Source organism: Anoplolepis gracilipes, chromosome 14 (assembly GCF_047496725.1).
Source record: "Anoplolepis gracilipes chromosome 14, ASM4749672v1, whole genome shotgun sequence".
In the NCBI taxonomy this organism is placed as follows: Eukaryota; Metazoa; Arthropoda; class Insecta; order Hymenoptera; family Formicidae; genus Anoplolepis; species Anoplolepis gracilipes.
In genome coordinates this window covers 5,745,220-5,761,994 of record NC_132983.1, presented here as the reverse complement: position 1 = coordinate 5,761,994, position 16,775 = coordinate 5,745,220, and the positions used below count along the sequence as shown (strand labels likewise).

General features: G+C 30.4%; 4 protein-coding genes across 8 annotated transcripts; 3 read left to right on the top strand and 1 right to left on the bottom strand.

Moving 5' to 3' along the window:
* The first annotated feature begins 390 nt into the window (after window positions 1-390).
* LOC140673029 (uncharacterized) lies at window positions 391-2,350 on the top strand. 2 transcript variants are annotated; one of them, XM_072905595.1, is made up of 2 exons: window positions 391-531; window positions 832-2,350. In XM_072905595.1, the coding sequence occupies exons 1-2, from the start codon at window positions 489-491 to the stop codon at window positions 2,157-2,159; spliced, it is 1,371 nt and encodes a 456-aa protein (XP_072761696.1). In that variant the 5' UTR covers window positions 391-488; the 3' UTR covers window positions 2,160-2,350. The 2 variants fall into 2 exon arrangements, with proteins under 2 accessions (XP_072761696.1, XP_072761697.1); XM_072905596.1 differs by having other exon boundaries at window positions 407-556.
* A 123-nt stretch (window positions 2,351-2,473) lies between these two features.
* Cbp20 (cap binding protein 20) lies at window positions 2,474-3,523 on the bottom strand. Its single transcript, XM_072905598.1, has 3 exons — window positions 3,280-3,523; window positions 2,810-3,130; window positions 2,474-2,726 (listed from the first exon to the last, which is right to left on the bottom strand). Exons 1-3 carry the CDS (start codon window positions 3,352-3,354, stop codon window positions 2,622-2,624), a joined length of 501 nt encoding a protein of 166 aa, XP_072761699.1. The 5' UTR covers window positions 3,355-3,523; the 3' UTR covers window positions 2,474-2,621.
* A 1,031-nt stretch (window positions 3,524-4,554) lies between these two features.
* Rps30 (ribosomal protein S30) lies at window positions 4,555-6,502 on the top strand. The gene is made up of 5 exons (XM_072905299.1): window positions 4,555-4,687; window positions 5,172-5,276; window positions 5,702-5,834; window positions 6,050-6,105; window positions 6,294-6,502. The coding sequence occupies exons 2-5, from the start codon at window positions 5,190-5,192 to the stop codon at window positions 6,423-6,425; spliced, it is 408 nt and encodes a 135-aa protein (XP_072761400.1). The 5' UTR covers window positions 4,555-4,687; window positions 5,172-5,189; the 3' UTR covers window positions 6,426-6,502.
* A 2,535-nt stretch (window positions 6,503-9,037) lies between these two features.
* On the top strand, window positions 9,038-16,382 carry Rsg7 (regulator of G-protein signaling 7). 4 transcript variants are annotated; one of them, XM_072905297.1, is made up of 15 exons: window positions 9,038-9,620; window positions 9,780-10,004; window positions 10,161-10,982; window positions 12,085-12,336; window positions 12,760-12,856; window positions 13,039-13,089; window positions 13,183-13,338; window positions 13,875-14,098; window positions 14,177-14,249; window positions 14,325-14,403; window positions 14,686-14,799; window positions 14,894-15,019; window positions 15,169-15,355; window positions 15,664-15,756; window positions 15,860-16,382. In XM_072905297.1, exons 4-15 carry the CDS (start codon window positions 12,112-12,114, stop codon window positions 15,923-15,925), a joined length of 1,491 nt encoding a protein of 496 aa, XP_072761398.1. In that variant the 5' UTR covers window positions 9,038-9,620; window positions 9,780-10,004; window positions 10,161-10,982; window positions 12,085-12,111; the 3' UTR covers window positions 15,926-16,382. The 4 variants fall into 4 exon arrangements, with proteins under 4 accessions (XP_072761398.1, XP_072761397.1, XP_072761396.1 ...); XM_072905296.1 differs by having other exon boundaries at window positions 12,105-12,336; window positions 14,177-14,403; XM_072905295.1 differs by having other exon boundaries at window positions 14,177-14,403.
* Window positions 16,383-16,775: the final 393 nt, after the last annotated feature.

The window sequence follows — 16,775 nt, the reverse complement described above, 5'->3', positions numbered from 1 at the left end:
TTAAAGTTTCAAGTGGAGTTTATACAAGGGTTATAAAATAGGGCTTTGTGACGTTTTAGATAAACCTTTTTTTATATATATATATATATATATATATATATATATATATATATGGATTATTTTATTTTTTGTAATAATGACGTTGAACATTTTTCTCACACGCAACATATTATTTTAAAAATAAATTCAAATTTTTTTTTCCCCCTAAAAAAAATAGACCTTTTCGCGACCAATTCTGAGAAAAGAAAGAATTTTTATTTTTATTCCAAAAACTTATAATATTGCAATATATATAATTATATGCATAATTTATAATATACACGCGATGCTTAAAAAAATGTCGAAAATTTTAATTGCAATTTTGAATGAAGGCGCTTTCCTATCGAAGAGTTGCGTATATATTATCACTTTCATACTTACCGACCTCGTGACTTGCTGCTCTGACAATGTTGTGTATGTGAAAAATCACACTGGATCCATTCACAATTATGAGGAAAATAGGACGGAATCTTTCTCGAATAAATTCAATTTGTACGTCTTAAAATACATAAAATATGTGAGTTTAAGGATATATTGTAAAATTAATTATACCTAAATTTCTTTAAAAAAAAGTTGAGATTTTCTTCTTAAATGATCAGAAATATATTGAGAAATATAATGAAAGTATTAATGATTATTTAAATCAACAAATATAACTGAAAATCTTTTTTCACTTAATTTTATCATACAAATACAATAAATCTTCTGCAATAAACAATATTAGTTTACTTCCTACAAGTAAGAAAAAATATATGTATATATCCAAATTTTTATACTTATAAAAATTTACAGATCGATTCCTGCATATATATCCATTTCAATGCACAAATGTCATGTCGCTTGATTTAAAAAAATTGAAAAGAAAATCACCAGAAGTCTTTGAACGACCTAAGAAAAAGATTGACAGATTCGATGGATTGTCTGAAGAAGAGGTGCAAAAATATACATTGGAAGATTATTTGGATATGAATCTGGATTTAGTCGTTGTTGGAATCAATCCAAGTTTAATGGCAGCGCATCGTGGTAGATATTATGCTGGTCCTGGTAATCACTTTTATAAACTGCTACATGAATCTGGTTTAACACCAAGATTTGTCAGCTTTGAAGAAGATTATAAGCTCCTGCAATACAGTATTGGCCTGACAAATATTGTAACACGTGCCACTAGGTCTGCTGCTGAACTTAAACGAACAGAGATCAAAGAGGGTGCAAAAGTAGTGGAAGAGAAATTAAAATTGTACAAGCCCAAAGTTGCAGTGTTCAATGGCAAATGTATTTATGAAGTATTTGCCAACATCAGAGGTAATAAAGGTCCGTTTTATTTTGGATTACAACCCGAATGCATTGATGATACTGCAATCTGGGTGACACCGTCGAGCAGCGCACGATGTGCTAATTTTCCTAGAATGGTAGACAAGTTGCATTTTTACACAGCATTGAAAAAATACCTACATTTTCTGAAAGGCGAGCTCACGACTAATGTCGACATGAAAGAATTTCAGTTTGATGGAAAATGCAAGCAATCTGTGCCCAGTACTTCCAAAATGTGGCGGCGAAAAAATATTTCCACTTTCCTACATGGAGGCAGAGTTGTTAACAAAAATACGCTTTGTCTGGATACATCGGAAGAAGATATTGCTGCAATTCATACAGCAGAATTTCTAGTGGAAAAAGCTAATAATAAAAAGTACAATGAAAATGAAGATAGTTGTAATGAAGAAAATGGGAATCAAGCATTATTAGACAAAATTGCAGAAGATACTGAACAGAATTTGAAAACAATGGAAAAGGTTGTAGCCTCTGGTGATGTAAATGGTGATGGAATAATGGTGGATGCTAATAAGTCAAACAAGGAGGAAGCTTCTGATGTTAATAGAAAAGAAAATTGCAATCGTGTACCTAATACTATATTAAATCGTAAAAATGTAGCAAGATGTAAAAGCAATGAAAAATGTACATCTTTGAAAATCATTCACAAAACTGTAGAGACTCGGAATAATTTAAAAAATAGTAATAGAAGTGACTCATTAGATTTTATGAGTATAATTAAGCAAAAATTATCTCAAAAGAGTAGCAACAATAATACTACATCTATTACTTCTGAATTAAAAACTAGTTAAAAAATATAATGAAATGATAAATATTAGCACGTGATTCCAAGTTTCGATTGTTTTAATAATGTGTGTTCATATATTTTTATATCTTATTGTTAGTTTTATTATAAAGATTTTTATCATATATAGAAATATGGAATGTAAAAATTAAATTCAGAAATCATTTTCAAATCAAATTAAAAACATGTTTATTGATTTCACAAAATTATTACAAAATTGTTTGAAAACATTTCAGTGAAAGGTATCATTTATTAAAGACATGTTAAAATAAATATTTTAACATAGCCTTAATATACGTATGAATAATTCTCTTATTCTTAATATTTTACTTAACATTATCTCTTAAATATTATATTTACATATATAATATTACATATATGAATTTCACAAACATGTGTATAAACGATTAGTAAAAGATAGATTGAACATTCCACATGTGTGCTATTCATATAACTGTTTTTCAAAATTTTATCGTCCAAATCCACCATCCGATAGAGATGTTACTTTCTGTTGTATTATTTTACCATAACCACCTCGTCCACTATCAAAGTCTGATCGATATTCATCTCTTACCTAAATATATCAATATATATCATAAACTATATATCTTTAGTTTAAACTAATACTATATAAGATATCAATTTAAAGCTAATTACTTGTCCTCCAGTCTTGCCACGGCCGTACTGTCTGCCTTCGATAAAGCCAGCATCCCAATCAGTCCTAATTATTCTGTCATCTAAGCGTGTGCCATTGATATATCTCATACAATATTCAGCATCGCATCTTTGATAATATTCGACGAAGCAAAAACCACATGGTGTTTTCTTATATTTATCGAGACCCATAATAATACGTCTGATATCACCGCATTTTGTAAACAATTCGTATATTTGTTCCTCAGTAGTGTAAAAAGATAGATTGCCTACGTATAAAGTAGAAGAGTTTCTTAAAAGTTTGTCTTGTTCAGCTCTTGAACCCTAAAAAAAATACAATAATAAAAACAATAATTTATATAATTAAATTGCATTATACAATAAATAGGTGTAAATACAATAAGAAGTATAAATGTTGTGTAAAAATGATGATAAAATTAAAATTATACAAGATTAACTTTTATCAGACGAACCTTAAAATGTTGATCGCGGTAGGAGCTTAATTCGATCGATGATGTGGTGGTATTTGAAGTCAACTTGATTGACATTTTAATTCACGATGTTGATTAACTCAATCCCGTGCTTTACATCCAAAGAGAAAACATAAAACAATCACGAAATCATCAAAACAGAAGTAGTTAAGGGTTCGCGCACACAAAATGCATAAACTGCATGTGCATAGCGTAAGATCGTATGGACTAATAATAATATTGTGTAAATCAATATGGCGACTTAATGCTCAATGCTTATTGGTCCATACGATTTTATGCTATGCACATGTAGCTTATTTATTTTGTGTGAGACAGCCCTAATTTTCAGACCCAGTGTTGACATAACACTGTATAAAAGCATGTACCAACAAAAACGTTAAAAGAAACGTCACTAGATTGACTAGGAATAATATTTGACCGACCAATCAGAGCAAGAGGAGCAAAGACTTCTTCATTCTGATTGGTCAATCAAACGCTGCACTCGATAACTGAATTTTTTATAATCATGGAGGTAAGAATATAATAAATAAAATATAATAAAATAATAATAAATAATAATAATAATTATTATATAAATATAATATATTCTTACCTCCATATATATATACAGGGTGTCTTATTTTAATTCCTCCAGTCGAATATCTCGAAAACCAAGCCTGAGAGAAAAAAATGTTTCAGGCAAAAGTTGTATGGTTTCGAAAGAGCCATAAGATGATATCATTGGTCTGACTTTGAAGAGTCATTTAAAGGTCACGTGAAGGTCACCTCAATTTTTTTAAACGGCACCCCCTATTTTTTGTTACATATTCTTGTAGCTGACTTGGAGAGCTTTCTATAACACTATGATAAAATGTTTTTTCATTAAACACTTCGAGTTATAAGGCTTCAAAGTTGCAAAAATATATAGGGTGTTCCATTTAAGAAATTCAAAATGACTCTTCAAAGTGACTCTTCAAGGTCAAACTGATGGCACCATCTTATGTCCCCCTAGAAACCATACAACTTTTGTCTGAAACATTTTTTTTGAATTTTCCATATTTTTTGAGATATTTCATTGGAGGAATTAAAATGGGACACCCTGTATATATATATATATATATATATATATATATGTATTATATATATGATTTTCTAACGCAATCTATCATGATTTTTATAGCCTATGGTTTTTTTCCAAATGGAACATTCCGGAACATTTCGGAGCGTTCCAGAATGTTGCATCGGCCAATCAAATGTCACTTTTCTGATACGTAATAGGCGATTGGTTATCGCGTAGCTTCTTGCCACATCACGCGTCCAAATTTCAAGTGGATGCGTCGCATATGTGTTAATTGTAGTTCGTGAAAAAAACGGTACTTCCTCTCTTCGCTTCTTGCGTATCTTTGACGAGGTGAGCGTTTAATTGTTAGCCAGTATATCGAACGAATATACGCGAAACAATGTATATTTATAATTGAGCAATGCTTTATTGGTACTCATATATTAGCGACTTATCATTAAATACTTTACATGGGAATTTTTTCATGCGAAATATATTCTTCAACATATGCGTTTAACATAACCTGAAGAACACGTTGCTTTCATGCTGCGTATCTTTTATCATTTTCGCATTCGATATTTTTATTTTTCTGATTAAAAATTTATCGTAGAAACTTGTGTAAAGTTTTTGTTTAAAAAATTTTTTTATTGTGTATGCATGTGTGATAATAATGTCATAGAGAAATACACACACACACACACATACCCATACATTTATAATATTACTAATTGAAATTATATTTAGCATGTAACATAGATAACACAAAATATATAAGTACTAATTAAAAATTAAAATTAAAATTCTTACAATTTTTTTAAACTTGCATATATTACAGTATTTGATACATCCGAAAATGACCAACGCTATGCAGCTCCAGATTCGTGGACAGGAGACAACTGTCATTGACTGTGTAGACAATGATAAAATACAACATATAAAGGTATATTGTTAATAATGTTTTACTATTATTTGAATATCAAATTTTGATATATTTAATTTAGCTTTGAAGAATAATTTTATAAATGTGTAGCATTAAAATGATAATCTAGCATTTGCTAAGAACAAATGCTAGAAAGAGCAATAATGCAAAAGTAATGTGTGAGTTTATGAAAGAGAAAAAGTAATTGTTCTTTTACTCTTTAATAAGCTTACTACAACATCTTTATAATAAATTTTTAGAGGAACAAATTTTTATTGTAATAAAAATTAAGAAATAAGATGTTTTATAGCAGCAATTTGAATAGACTTGTGATATAATAAACACATGTAATTTAAACAAATATATTGTATTAATAATTTTTATAAAAAAAATATTTCATTATTTAACATTTTTCTTTCTAATTCAAATTTTCAATTTTTTTATAGAAACAAATTGCATGTCTTCATGGTATCGAGGACGAATTTAATCTTTATTGCAATGGGAGTTTATTGACAGACGAAGCTTGCGTTGGTGAACTTCCATCAAATATACTTGACTTGACTGTACCTTTACGGGGAGGTAAGTTAATGTACAAAAATAAGACACATATTTAAAATTATTTAGAAATTCTGAACCTAGATATAAAAATTCAATCTTATATTTATTACATATGTTTTTGTTTAGAAAAAATATATTAAATCTTTAAGTCTGATATTGTATAATCATCAAGCAAAACATTATATAACATCATACAAAAATTAATGATTGATTAAATGTTTATTTGTTACTTATAGGAAAGGTCCATGGTTCTTTGGCACGTGCAGGCAAAGTAAAAGCTCAGACACCCAAAGTAAGAAGACATTTTTTACATTTTGTTTTTCTAAAATTCCAATTTACATTTTATTATTAAATTTTAAATATAAATGTGTACATTAAATGACAGAGCTCTAAAGGAAGTAAATTTTGAAACTTAAAATAGAATCTTAAATAAGAAAATTTTATATTCAAGTATTACAATATATTAATGTATGTTGTTAGGTTGAAAAACAAGAGAAGAGTAAAAAGAAGACCGGCCGTGCTAAACGACGCATTCAATATAACCGTAGGTTTGTCAATGTTGTCCAAACATTTGGCCGCCGACGTGGACCTAATGCCAATACGAATTCATAAAGAAAAAATATATTACTATATTATTTGTTATAATAAATTCAAATAAAATGTCATATGTGTGACTGAAGTATCTTAAACGCGTATTTCGTAATTGTCAAAAGAGAAAATCTTAATTTATATTAGGTTATTATATTTTCACTCATGTGTATCTAAACGCAACGCATCAGATCCAGAAAAAAAAAACAGTCTGAATTCGGCGTATTTTATATAAATAAAAAATAAAGGTGCAAAAGTATACAAAATTTTAATATGTAAATATCACGATGCAAACAATCGACGTGACGTTTGAATTTCAGCAATTCATCAAGTTGCATGTCCCCGATACATAATTAAGATTTCTGAAAAATACGGATATGAATAATGTTGTACACAAAATTCTGGAATTTACTATCGGAAATATATTCGGGAAAGATATAACTTGTCGAGAACCTGTGCACCGTTGTGACGATTATCAACCGGGTACTTTGGTAGAGCTGGGCAGAACTGGTATCAAAGTATGAATTAGAATGACTTTTTTTTATATTAAAACTATTTTATTTATTAAATCGAATATAAATTTATATAACTTTAAAAATTTTTATTTATTATAATCGCCTGTAATTTGAAGTAAAAAGTATAATTTTATGAATTATCATATTCATAAAAAACGTAACTTTCGATTAATATATAAAGGAATTAATGTGTGTTTATATTAATAATTTTTTATACTTTTAGAATTTTCATAATTCTGTGATACGGTTAGCTTGACAAAAAATATCTCGCTTTCTTTGTTTTTTATTTACATATGTTGAAAATGTTTGCAGAAATGTAGCGAATCCTTTTAATCGCGCGGTAGTTTTTAAAATATTTTCTATTTTTGAGAAATTTTACATATTTTTATGCGACAAAGCTGACATTTTTTTAAAAAGTAAGTAAAAAATAATACTGTTCAGGGAGAATTCGATGAGATAAATTTTTATTTTATTTGATTTTTTTTTTTTTTTTTTTTTACAAAATAATGCATGGATAAAATTCTTGTACTTTAAGAATTTTCGAGTAATGGCGGGTACGTGACTGCACGACCGATAAATTGAATTTGTGAGATATCTTTTATCTGTCTGTCTGTTTGCCAATATGTTGAAATGCATAATAATTGGTTAAGTTTAAATTTAAATAATTCACGAGTCTTTGTATAATATATTACAACGAGGTGTAAAATAGTGGAATAGATAATTTATGTAAGCAATTCCTCGCTCGAGAAACAATGGTAATTATTGATAATTATGTAATTGTTGTACGAGATTTATTTATATATTGCGCGTGCGAGATTATTTTTGTAACTTAATACATTAAATATAAGATAATATAACATGATATTTGTGTCAAGTTTTTCAAGAAAATTTTGATGCCGTGTGGGTTATGTGCGATACCTGTACTAAATCCAGCAAATTCATCAGAAGGCAAAATGTCACCTTACAGCAAAGAGTCAGGGGTGAAGAAATTAATGCGACCATCCGATCTACCAATTTATCCCTTTGAAGATCATTATGCTAAACAGATCCCATGGTAAAGCACAAGTAATTCCAACATGATTAATTATTATATTTGCAAGAGACTGAACTTACAATTAATACAATAAGAAAGATTTTAATTTTATGACAAAACAAATGTTGTTTATGAAAGCTCATGTGTAGGGATCAATATTTAAATAATTATTTATGTAGACTGTCATTACTTATTGTACTGTCATTTTATATTGTTTTATATCATAATATATTATATAACAGCACAGATTGTCCACCGTCTGCACTGGAACAAAATGTATCCAAAATTCGTAAGTCGATTCAAGTAGTTGTGTCAGAGTATCAACATTATACTGGTGTGGTTTCTGATACCATTGACACTGGTGTCGAACATAGCAGATGTTAGTGTCAAAATGCATATATTTAAGACAAGTGTTACATGGAATTACTATCTATATCTAACATAGTGTCATTTCTTTGCAGCTCTTTTGGATTATCTTCGTGAGGAAAGTAATGTTATGCCACGAGTGGGTGCCATTGCTATCGGTGGATTGGCTGGATTAGTGCTTGGACTAAGGGGACGTACATTCAAGCGAGTGGTATATTCTAGCACAGGTGCTCTAGCTACAGCAGCTATCTGTTATCCTAAAAAGGCGGAAGAGGGACTTGATACAGCAAAACACTACATAAATGTCGGCTACAATTTTATTTACGGTGGTAATAACATTGCGATATCTTTAATAGATTAGTTTTGGGTAAACAAAAAATATATACATTTTATAAAATCATCAGCTTTCAAAAAGTCCAAGGAGGAACATATAAAACATTTTGCGCACAAAATGACTGATATGAGATATAAGTTATAGTGACCGTCGATTTAAAAAAAATGATATATCGACGGTTTATATTTTATTATAAATAATTTCAGTCAAACCGGGTGACGGCCGACAGCTGGAAATTACATTGCCAGAGTTGCCAAAATTGAAAATACCGACATCTTTTTCGGAATTTGTAGATTTAATAATTGTCACAGGTTCGACAGTGGCTACCACTGTTGGTAGTTTTGCACAGAACGCATATACATCTTTAAGTGGTAACAAGGAGGTAGGATGTAACAAAGAAATTTTTCTATCGCATCGTCCCTCCTTTACACCTTGATGGCCTAATGGCAGCTTTTATCCTTGAAAATGTGTTGAAGAAAATCTCTGCCATTAGAACCCGCTTTATTTTCAACTGCTGATTATTAAAATACTATCGATCCTGCGAAATCTTGGTTTAAGAACAAATCTATATTTTAAATTTGAATTTTAGAACAATCTATTTTAATACACTTTTAGATTTATTAAAATTGCAGCATTGTCTAAGTTTATTACATTTTATCAATTTCTTCCTGTGATGAACATTAAGGTTTTTGTTTTATATTAATGGAATAAAATAGGAGATAAGAACATACTATCAGACAACGCTGATGTATCGCTAAATATTGTCATAAGTATTTTCTTCTAAAAAGTCGCTATATGCATTAGCCTTTACAAGTCTCTGTCAAGATAAGGCAAAAGATGTCTCTGTAACATATCTCAACACCAAGGAACTCTCTGAATCGATAGTTGAAACATCATCATCTGCATCTTTGGCAAATCGTAGTACCGATGCACGAAGAAGTTGACTCATTGTCAGATAGAAGCAAATTTAGGTGTCGGCTCTAATTTCTGTTCTCATTTTTTTACAATTTACTGAATAATTTGATTTGTTTGCTTGTGTAATAATCTCACTTGTTACAATATGCCTTAATTATTGCACACCTTATAATATTTACGGCTATTATATTTATCTTATACTGTTTACGTTTCAGAAAGATCAATCAACAGCCAAGTCAGATAAAAAAGATTAAGGAGCAATAATAATAGGAAGTAGTCAAGAGTGTATAAACATTTTGCGAGAAGAAAGAAATTATGATTCATTTACTCATAATAAATTATACATCTTAATACGAGCCGTTGTATTTAATCTTTTGTGTTTTATATGGGAAAAAGTAAAGTCTGTGTGTGTCGATAGATAGCACATCCCTTAACTAAATGTAGGTAAAAATTACTCCATTGAAAGATGTTAATTGTTGCTTTTATTTTATATATATATATATATATATATATATATTTATTTATTATTATATTGCTAGAATATAAATAGAACGAATGTTTTTGAAATAGAAATTAAAATTGGAGAATTTCAACAGGTCGCGTTTTCTTGGTAGTATTAGAAGACGACGCTTCGTTTCGGCGCAGCCGCGTCTTTTTCATTTATCGACTGCTGCCCGTCATCGCTCGACGACAGAATTTCGATCTTCGTCCTCGGCACTCGATAGCACTAAACAGCATTCGAAACCTGCGCACTTGCAGCCTCAGCATGAGGCTCTGTCAATTTAACGCGCGCACCCCTTAGAAAACACAAACCGCTGCGTAGATCATAAAGGCGCGCGCGCGCGTGCCTTCCACCTTCCACCCCCAGCTATCTTGACCTGATCTTCGCTCGGGTCAACACGCGAACCATCGGGAGGTGCGAGTATATGCACATCGAGAGCAGTAGATGCGACTGCTCTTTCCGTGCCAGTTCTCTGAAGAAAGTATCCGGACGATCGTTTCGCGCTCAAACGTGTCCTCGCGTCGTCCCTTCTCCAAATGCGAAGAGGGATGAATTTGGATGTTTGGGAAACGCTTGTGCAAAGAGAATGCGAAAGATTCTGTGATTAATCCCGGATGCAATTATGAAGATCGTTCGCTGTTTTCGAAGAAGAGCGCTTTGTGTTGTGACGCATGGTGGAAGGTTTACACGCGCGATACTTCCAAGTCGGATGCTGTGAGCTCGCTAGTACTGTCATCGGTCGTCGTCGTCATCGTACTCGTCGAGAGAAAGACGGATTTCGACGGAGAAGCGCATCGCGCGAATTTACGATATTTATAGATACAATGGGGGTCGCGTTGATAAATTTCGCGCTAGACAGCGCGTGAATTTCGCGCGATTTGAGAACGGATTGGTGGGTCAAGGTGTTACAATTGAGGTAGGTCTGTATTTAGAAGCAGAGTATCGATTTCTCGGATGTTTTTATTTTATTAACAATTGCAATTTATAACGAAGGGAACGTGGAGTCAAAGCGCGTGGGGTTCGCGTGTAATTCAGCTTTTTTGCTTTTCGTCTTTTTGTATTTTTTTCTCAACGCTGTCCAAGATTGACTGATGGAAAGACAATATCCCACTGTTGTTCCCCTTCCATAGCTACCACCCTCCACCTTCCCGAGCGGACAGAAGGACGAATGATTATGGAGAAGGGGTAGCTAGAAGGGATAAATATAGAATATAGAATATTGTCTCGTATGTCAATTTTGGTCATCACTGACTGACAACTTAAGAACTCTGTCGACTTCTTGATATTTTTGTTAAAACAAAAAAATTGGTTCTTTAAATTAAAATGGAGGAATCTATAGATGAAAAAATGATCCGTTAAGTCTCTGGAACACTTTGTATCGTAATTGTATAAATAATTGGTCGTCGGATCGATGTCGTAAAATCTTTACTCACGCGAGAAAAATTGCGCAAGGGTATCGAGATATATATCTCAAAAGAACTGCGGCACTTTACAAGCGATATTATCCGCTAAACATGGTGTGCGATAATATAAGGCCACATTTGATGTATATTGTTAATTTAAGAAAAAAATAGTTATCAAATTCGCGATAAAAAAAAGAACGTCATGTTTGCGGAACTTCTCTTTAATCTTTCTTAATATATAGATTTATTCTTTAAGAGAATAAGTTTAATTAATTTCAACAATGTAAAAATTATTTGGAATTATTTTTCTCTGATATATTATTTTTATTCATATTTTTCAAAAAAAAATCACTATTGAAATGATTGTTTTATCTTTAAAACATAATATATTATTTTATTATATTATTAATTTTATTTTATTATCTTTCCAAAAATGTATAAACATAAAATATTTTAATAAATTAATTTAGAATTTTTTTTTCAATCTATTCTAAATTTTATTTTCACATAAGGTCAAACTTGATCGATTAGATCGATGATTATGCTTTAATTATTCACATTTTATATTCATTGCAACTCTGCCTTTCTCTCTTATCTTTATGTTCAACTGTGCAGGAACGTTGTATTTCTCGTAGGGTGGATATGGTAACTATGAACTCCGAAAAATCGGCTTGCCGCCGAAAACCAGTGGAGAAGAGCAGTAGCAGCAGTAGCGGCAAAAAGACGTCCTCCGAGCAAGAAGAAGCGGATAAAAAGAACGAGGACGTTCGTACCAGCGAGTCTCCGGATTTATCTCCCAACACCCCCACGTACAACGTCACTGCCTCTTGCGCCGAAGACACCCCTAATTACCTTGTCTACAAGAAGGTAATAGCGTGTATATAGAATGTACTATAAATATATAGTAGATAGTAGGCGTAAAATAAATAAGAAAGCAAATTCAAAGGATTAATATTGAAAGATAAAAAAAACTTTTTATCAAGCGAAACTTCTCTTTAATCTCTCTTAATATATAGATTTATTCTTTAAGGGAATAAGTTTCATTAATTTCAACAATCTAAAAATTATTTGAAATTATTTTTGTCTGATATATACTTTTATTCATATTTAAAAAAAATCACTATTGAGATGATTGTTTTATCTTTAAAACATAATATAATAGTATTATTTATTTTATTGTATTATTATATTATTAATTTTATTATATTAACTTTCCAAAAATATATATATTTGTTATTTTATATAAAATAATATTAGATACATTTACACTCACATGTAATTTTTTTTTAGATGGAACGGATTGTGGAAAAAATGTTAGACGAATTCACTGGTGTCCCTGTAAAAACGGTTAAAACATTTATGACAAAAACGCCCTCTGTTTTCACAGGTAAAATAGAAACGATTATGTTTTATAGATATGATTTTTTTAAATAGTATATAAATTTATAAAGAAATGTTATATATATAAAAAAGAAATATATTGAAAATATGATTTTTTCATGCAATTTTCTAAAGCCACAAGTTGAAATTGAACAAACTTTTAATCATATTATGTGGTTTGTATTTCAGGCACAGATCTTATAGCATGGATGATGAAGAATATGGATATAGATGATCAAGGTAAATCTGTTTGCTAATTCTTAGAGTTCTATTTGTAATTTATATGAAATATAATTTGAAGTATGAAATATTAATTTGTATGTTAACTCATAGAAGCTCTTCATGTGGCTCATCTTATGGCATCCCATGGATATTTCTTTCCTATCGACGACCACTGCCTTACCGTAAAGAATGATAACACATTCTACAGGTTTCAAACGCCCTATTTTTGGCCATCAAATTGTTGGGAACCTGAAAACACTGATTATGGTACAAAATCATATTAATGTTATATATTATTGCTAGAGAATATAATTTTATTTGTCACATTTGATCATATATCGTAGATATGACGAGTTATTCTCAATTAGCAATGAGAATAAATTTAAAAATGTATTACATATGACAATGTCTATTACATATTATCGATGTTACTGATTTTATTTATAACCCGTAGGGAACTTTTGATATGCACAAAAGTTAGGATTTAACGATCCTCCGGTTCCGAGTTCTGTACACTGCACACATTCACAACCATATACACTGACACATATACAATTATAACACTGCATAGAAGAGTTAAAAGAACTTCTTGTCGAGTATCTAGACGTAAATATGTGCGAGATAACTCTACGAGTTGGAAGCACTTATTTAAAAAAAAGTTTTTATTTATATGTATTTCTCTCTTTGCACGTAAATTTTTTTTTTTTTTTTTTTTTTTTTTTTACTTTATATGTCTATATTTGTAATTTGATAAAACTGTATTGTGATACATCCATTGGTGCGTACTACGTTAAATGTTACAGCTGTCTATTTATGCAAAAGGACTATGCAGAACAAAACGCGATTGGAATTGGCAGACTATGAGGCGGAGAACTTGGCTAGATTACAAAAGATGTTTTCACGAAAATGGGAATTTATTTTTATGCAGGCGGAAGCGCAGAGCAAAGTTGACAAAAAAAGGGACAAATTAGAAAGAAAAGTCTTGGACAGCCAAGAGAGAGCTTTCTGGGATGTACATCGGCCAATGGTAACACTCATTTGTACATCTTAAATTATGGATAAATTATGATTTTTAACACGATATGTATTACATTACATTTTACAGCCCGGATGCGTAAATACTACGGAATTGGATATTAAGAAGGCTTGTCGCAGTTATAAATCTGTCATACAACCAAGTAAGCATTTGCAACTGGGCGTTGCAGGTGGTAAAATATCGCCGTCTGCAGAATCGAATGCGACCTCATCGATAGAATTTTTGCAGAAGCAGATCGAGACCCTGAAAGACAGACTGGATAGAACGGTCATCAAAGTTTCAAAAGTTGCAGAAGCGTACGTCGATAGAATTATCTATTTTAGCTAAGTAAATCAAAAGATTTCTTTTTTCTTTTTAATAAGACGTTTATGTATATTAAAACTGTTGTATTATCAATGCTAAATAGAATTGTAATTCTATTATTCTCTGTAAGAGAAGAGAAGTTAAAAGAAAGCCTTCCAATTGCATGTTATCTTATATTGTATCATTCAATGATGCAATCTTACATTTAATTAATCTTTGTTAAATACATATAATATATGCATTTATAGGCTAATCAATACATGTGATATTTTTAGTTTAATCGGATACTTTGAGCAGTACATGGAATATGATCCCTTCTTCACCCAACCTGAGTTAACAAATCCATGGATATCCGATAGCCCAGAAATGTGGGAGCAGGAGAAATTAGCGTACGTATATTATCACGATAGAGAAAAAAAATTTCTCGTGATCAGATTTTCATAAAACATGATATTATATATGTATATATTTATGAACGTGCAGGAAAGAAATATCCACGAGAAGAGTAAAGAGATGGGCGTTTAGCCTTCAAGAACTTCTGCAAGATCCTGTCGGTAGAGAACAATTTACACGCTTTTTAGATAAGGAATTTAGCGGCGAGAATCTCAAGTACGTATAATAATCCCTTCGCGCGTCTTCTCATCATCTCTAAATATCATTATTTTATTCCGAGAGATTTAAACTGTTCATCTGCGTTCATTCATTCAACGAATATTGAATTTGCATCAGGGAGACGAGATCATTTATGATATGTGCAGATTTTGGGAAACCGTTCAGGAATTGAAAACTTTACCACAGAAAGATGTCCAAAGTAAAGTCGAAGAGATATGGCGCGAATTTTTGGACACGGACGCCAGTTGTCCGATCAATGTCGATTCTCGGTCTTACGAAATAACAAAAAAGAACCTCGAAAAACCGGATCAATGGTGTTTCGACGTTGCTGCGGTAAACATTTAATTCTATTATTTTATATAAGGGAATGAGAAGAGACAAAAATGTTCAAAAGTTTAGAAAAATTGTTAGACATATATATCCTTTTATCTATAAAATAAGATGTAAAACTATTTGAAACAGATTGTTTAAGATAAATGTTAAGTATAATTGTGATCAGTTTTTTGACGAGCTAATGATAAAAATTGTAAATAGACAATAACTTTTTCTTTTATTTAATTTCAAGTAATAATAATGTATAAGAATCTTTTCATCTAAACTATTTTATATGTAATTCTCGCTATATTATTATTATTTTTTAGGCACATGTATATCATCTGATGAAGAGTGATAGTTACTCGAGATATTTACGTTCAGAAATGTACAAAGATTTTCTTAATGGATCCAAGAAAAAGGTTAGTTGCATAATTTGTCTTAATATGTGGAGCTGATTTTGAATCATTTTATTATTTAAATAATAACAAAGCTAATAAAAGCTACTTTTTTTTAACATTTCAGACGTCTGTGAAAGGCATTCGTTCCATCGTTTCCTTCACAGGACGAAGAGACACTACAGTTTCATAATCTGCCAATGTTTCTTACGCTTGCTGCATAATCTTGCATCTCTACTTGCCAATTCGTTTTTTTCATTTTTTCCGTCAAACATTGCATAAAACTGATAAGGGAATTTTGAGGTTTGAAAAGTACTTATCATTTTACATTATTCTGTGATGTATTTGTAATTAAATATTTTATATCGGTAATTATACAACAGTTAAGAGATTGCTTAAAACATCAAAGAGTTGTATGCTTGCTAAAAAGATTTGATTACAAATCAATTCTTGTATTTGTCCAATAATTTATTTAATTGTGATCTTGTTATTGATTTCAAATGATCATCATTTTTATTTAGAATATTTAAATATTTAACATTAAAGAGATTAAACATTCAAAATGTGGCGTGCAATCAAATTTTTACTAAAAAAATATCATTTCAAGTTTATAGAATTGCTGTGTTTGTGGGAAGCATATATCTTTTGTTATATATAAATCTATAAATATATATATATATATATATATATATATATATATATATATTTATATTTATAGATTTTATAGATATTTTGTTATAAAACTTATCCCACATTATAGCATATATACTTTTGAGCAATTTAACAAGGTATATAATGCATGTAAATAAAGCTGAACTGAAGAATTAGAAAGATTAGGAAAATATAGTATAACATTAATTAATTGTATAATTAGTATAGTTGGAGGGGATATGTATTATCTTCAACAAATCAAACAAGAAAGAATTGAGCAAAAGACACGCACATACATGTACAGAAATATATTTTGCATACATGGCTCTACGCAATTAATCTCAGCATTGCCGAAATTTGAGGATTATTTATAAGTGATATCTCATTTTTAG

What these genes read in the sequence shown, in the direction of transcription:
- LOC140673029 (XM_072905595.1), top strand. Translation starts at nt 489, where the DNA reads ATGAGGAAAATAGGACGGAATCTTTCTCGAATAAATTCAATTT. An exon ending in TTCTCGAATAAATTCAATTT is followed by an intron (nt 532 to 831) that starts GTACGTCTTAAA and finishes AAAAATTTACAG; the next exon opens with ATCGATTCCTGCATATATAT.
- Cbp20 (XM_072905598.1), bottom strand. Translation starts at nt 3,354, where the DNA reads ATGTCAATCAAGTTGACTTCAAATACCACCACATCATCGATCGAATTA. An exon ending in ACCGCGATCAACATTTTAAG is followed by an intron (nt 3,131 to 3,279) that starts GTTCGTCTGATA and finishes TATTTTTTTTAG; the next exon opens with GGTTCAAGAGCTGAACAAGA. An exon ending in GTGGCAAGACTGGAGGACAA is followed by an intron (nt 2,727 to 2,809) that starts GTAATTAGCTTT and finishes TGATATATTTAG; the next exon opens with GTAAGAGATGAATATCGATC.
- Rps30 (XM_072905299.1), top strand. Translation starts at nt 5,190, where the DNA reads ATGACCAACGCTATGCAGCTCCAGATTCGTGGACAGGAGACAACTGTC. An exon ending in ATAAAATACAACATATAAAG is followed by an intron (nt 5,277 to 5,701) that starts GTATATTGTTAA and finishes ATTTTTTTATAG; the next exon opens with AAACAAATTGCATGTCTTCA. An exon ending in TAAAAGCTCAGACACCCAAA is followed by an intron (nt 6,106 to 6,293) that starts GTAAGAAGACAT and finishes GTATGTTGTTAG; the next exon opens with GTTGAAAAACAAGAGAAGAG.
- Rsg7 (XM_072905296.1), top strand. Translation starts at nt 12,112, where the DNA reads ATGGTAACTATGAACTCCGAAAAATCGGCTTGCCGCCGAAAACCAGTG. An exon ending in GTTTCAAAAGTTGCAGAAGC is followed by an intron (nt 14,404 to 14,685) that starts GTACGTCGATAG and finishes TGATATTTTTAG; the next exon opens with TTTAATCGGATACTTTGAGC. An exon ending in GGTGTTTCGACGTTGCTGCG is followed by an intron (nt 15,356 to 15,663) that starts GTAAACATTTAA and finishes ATTATTTTTTAG; the next exon opens with GCACATGTATATCATCTGAT.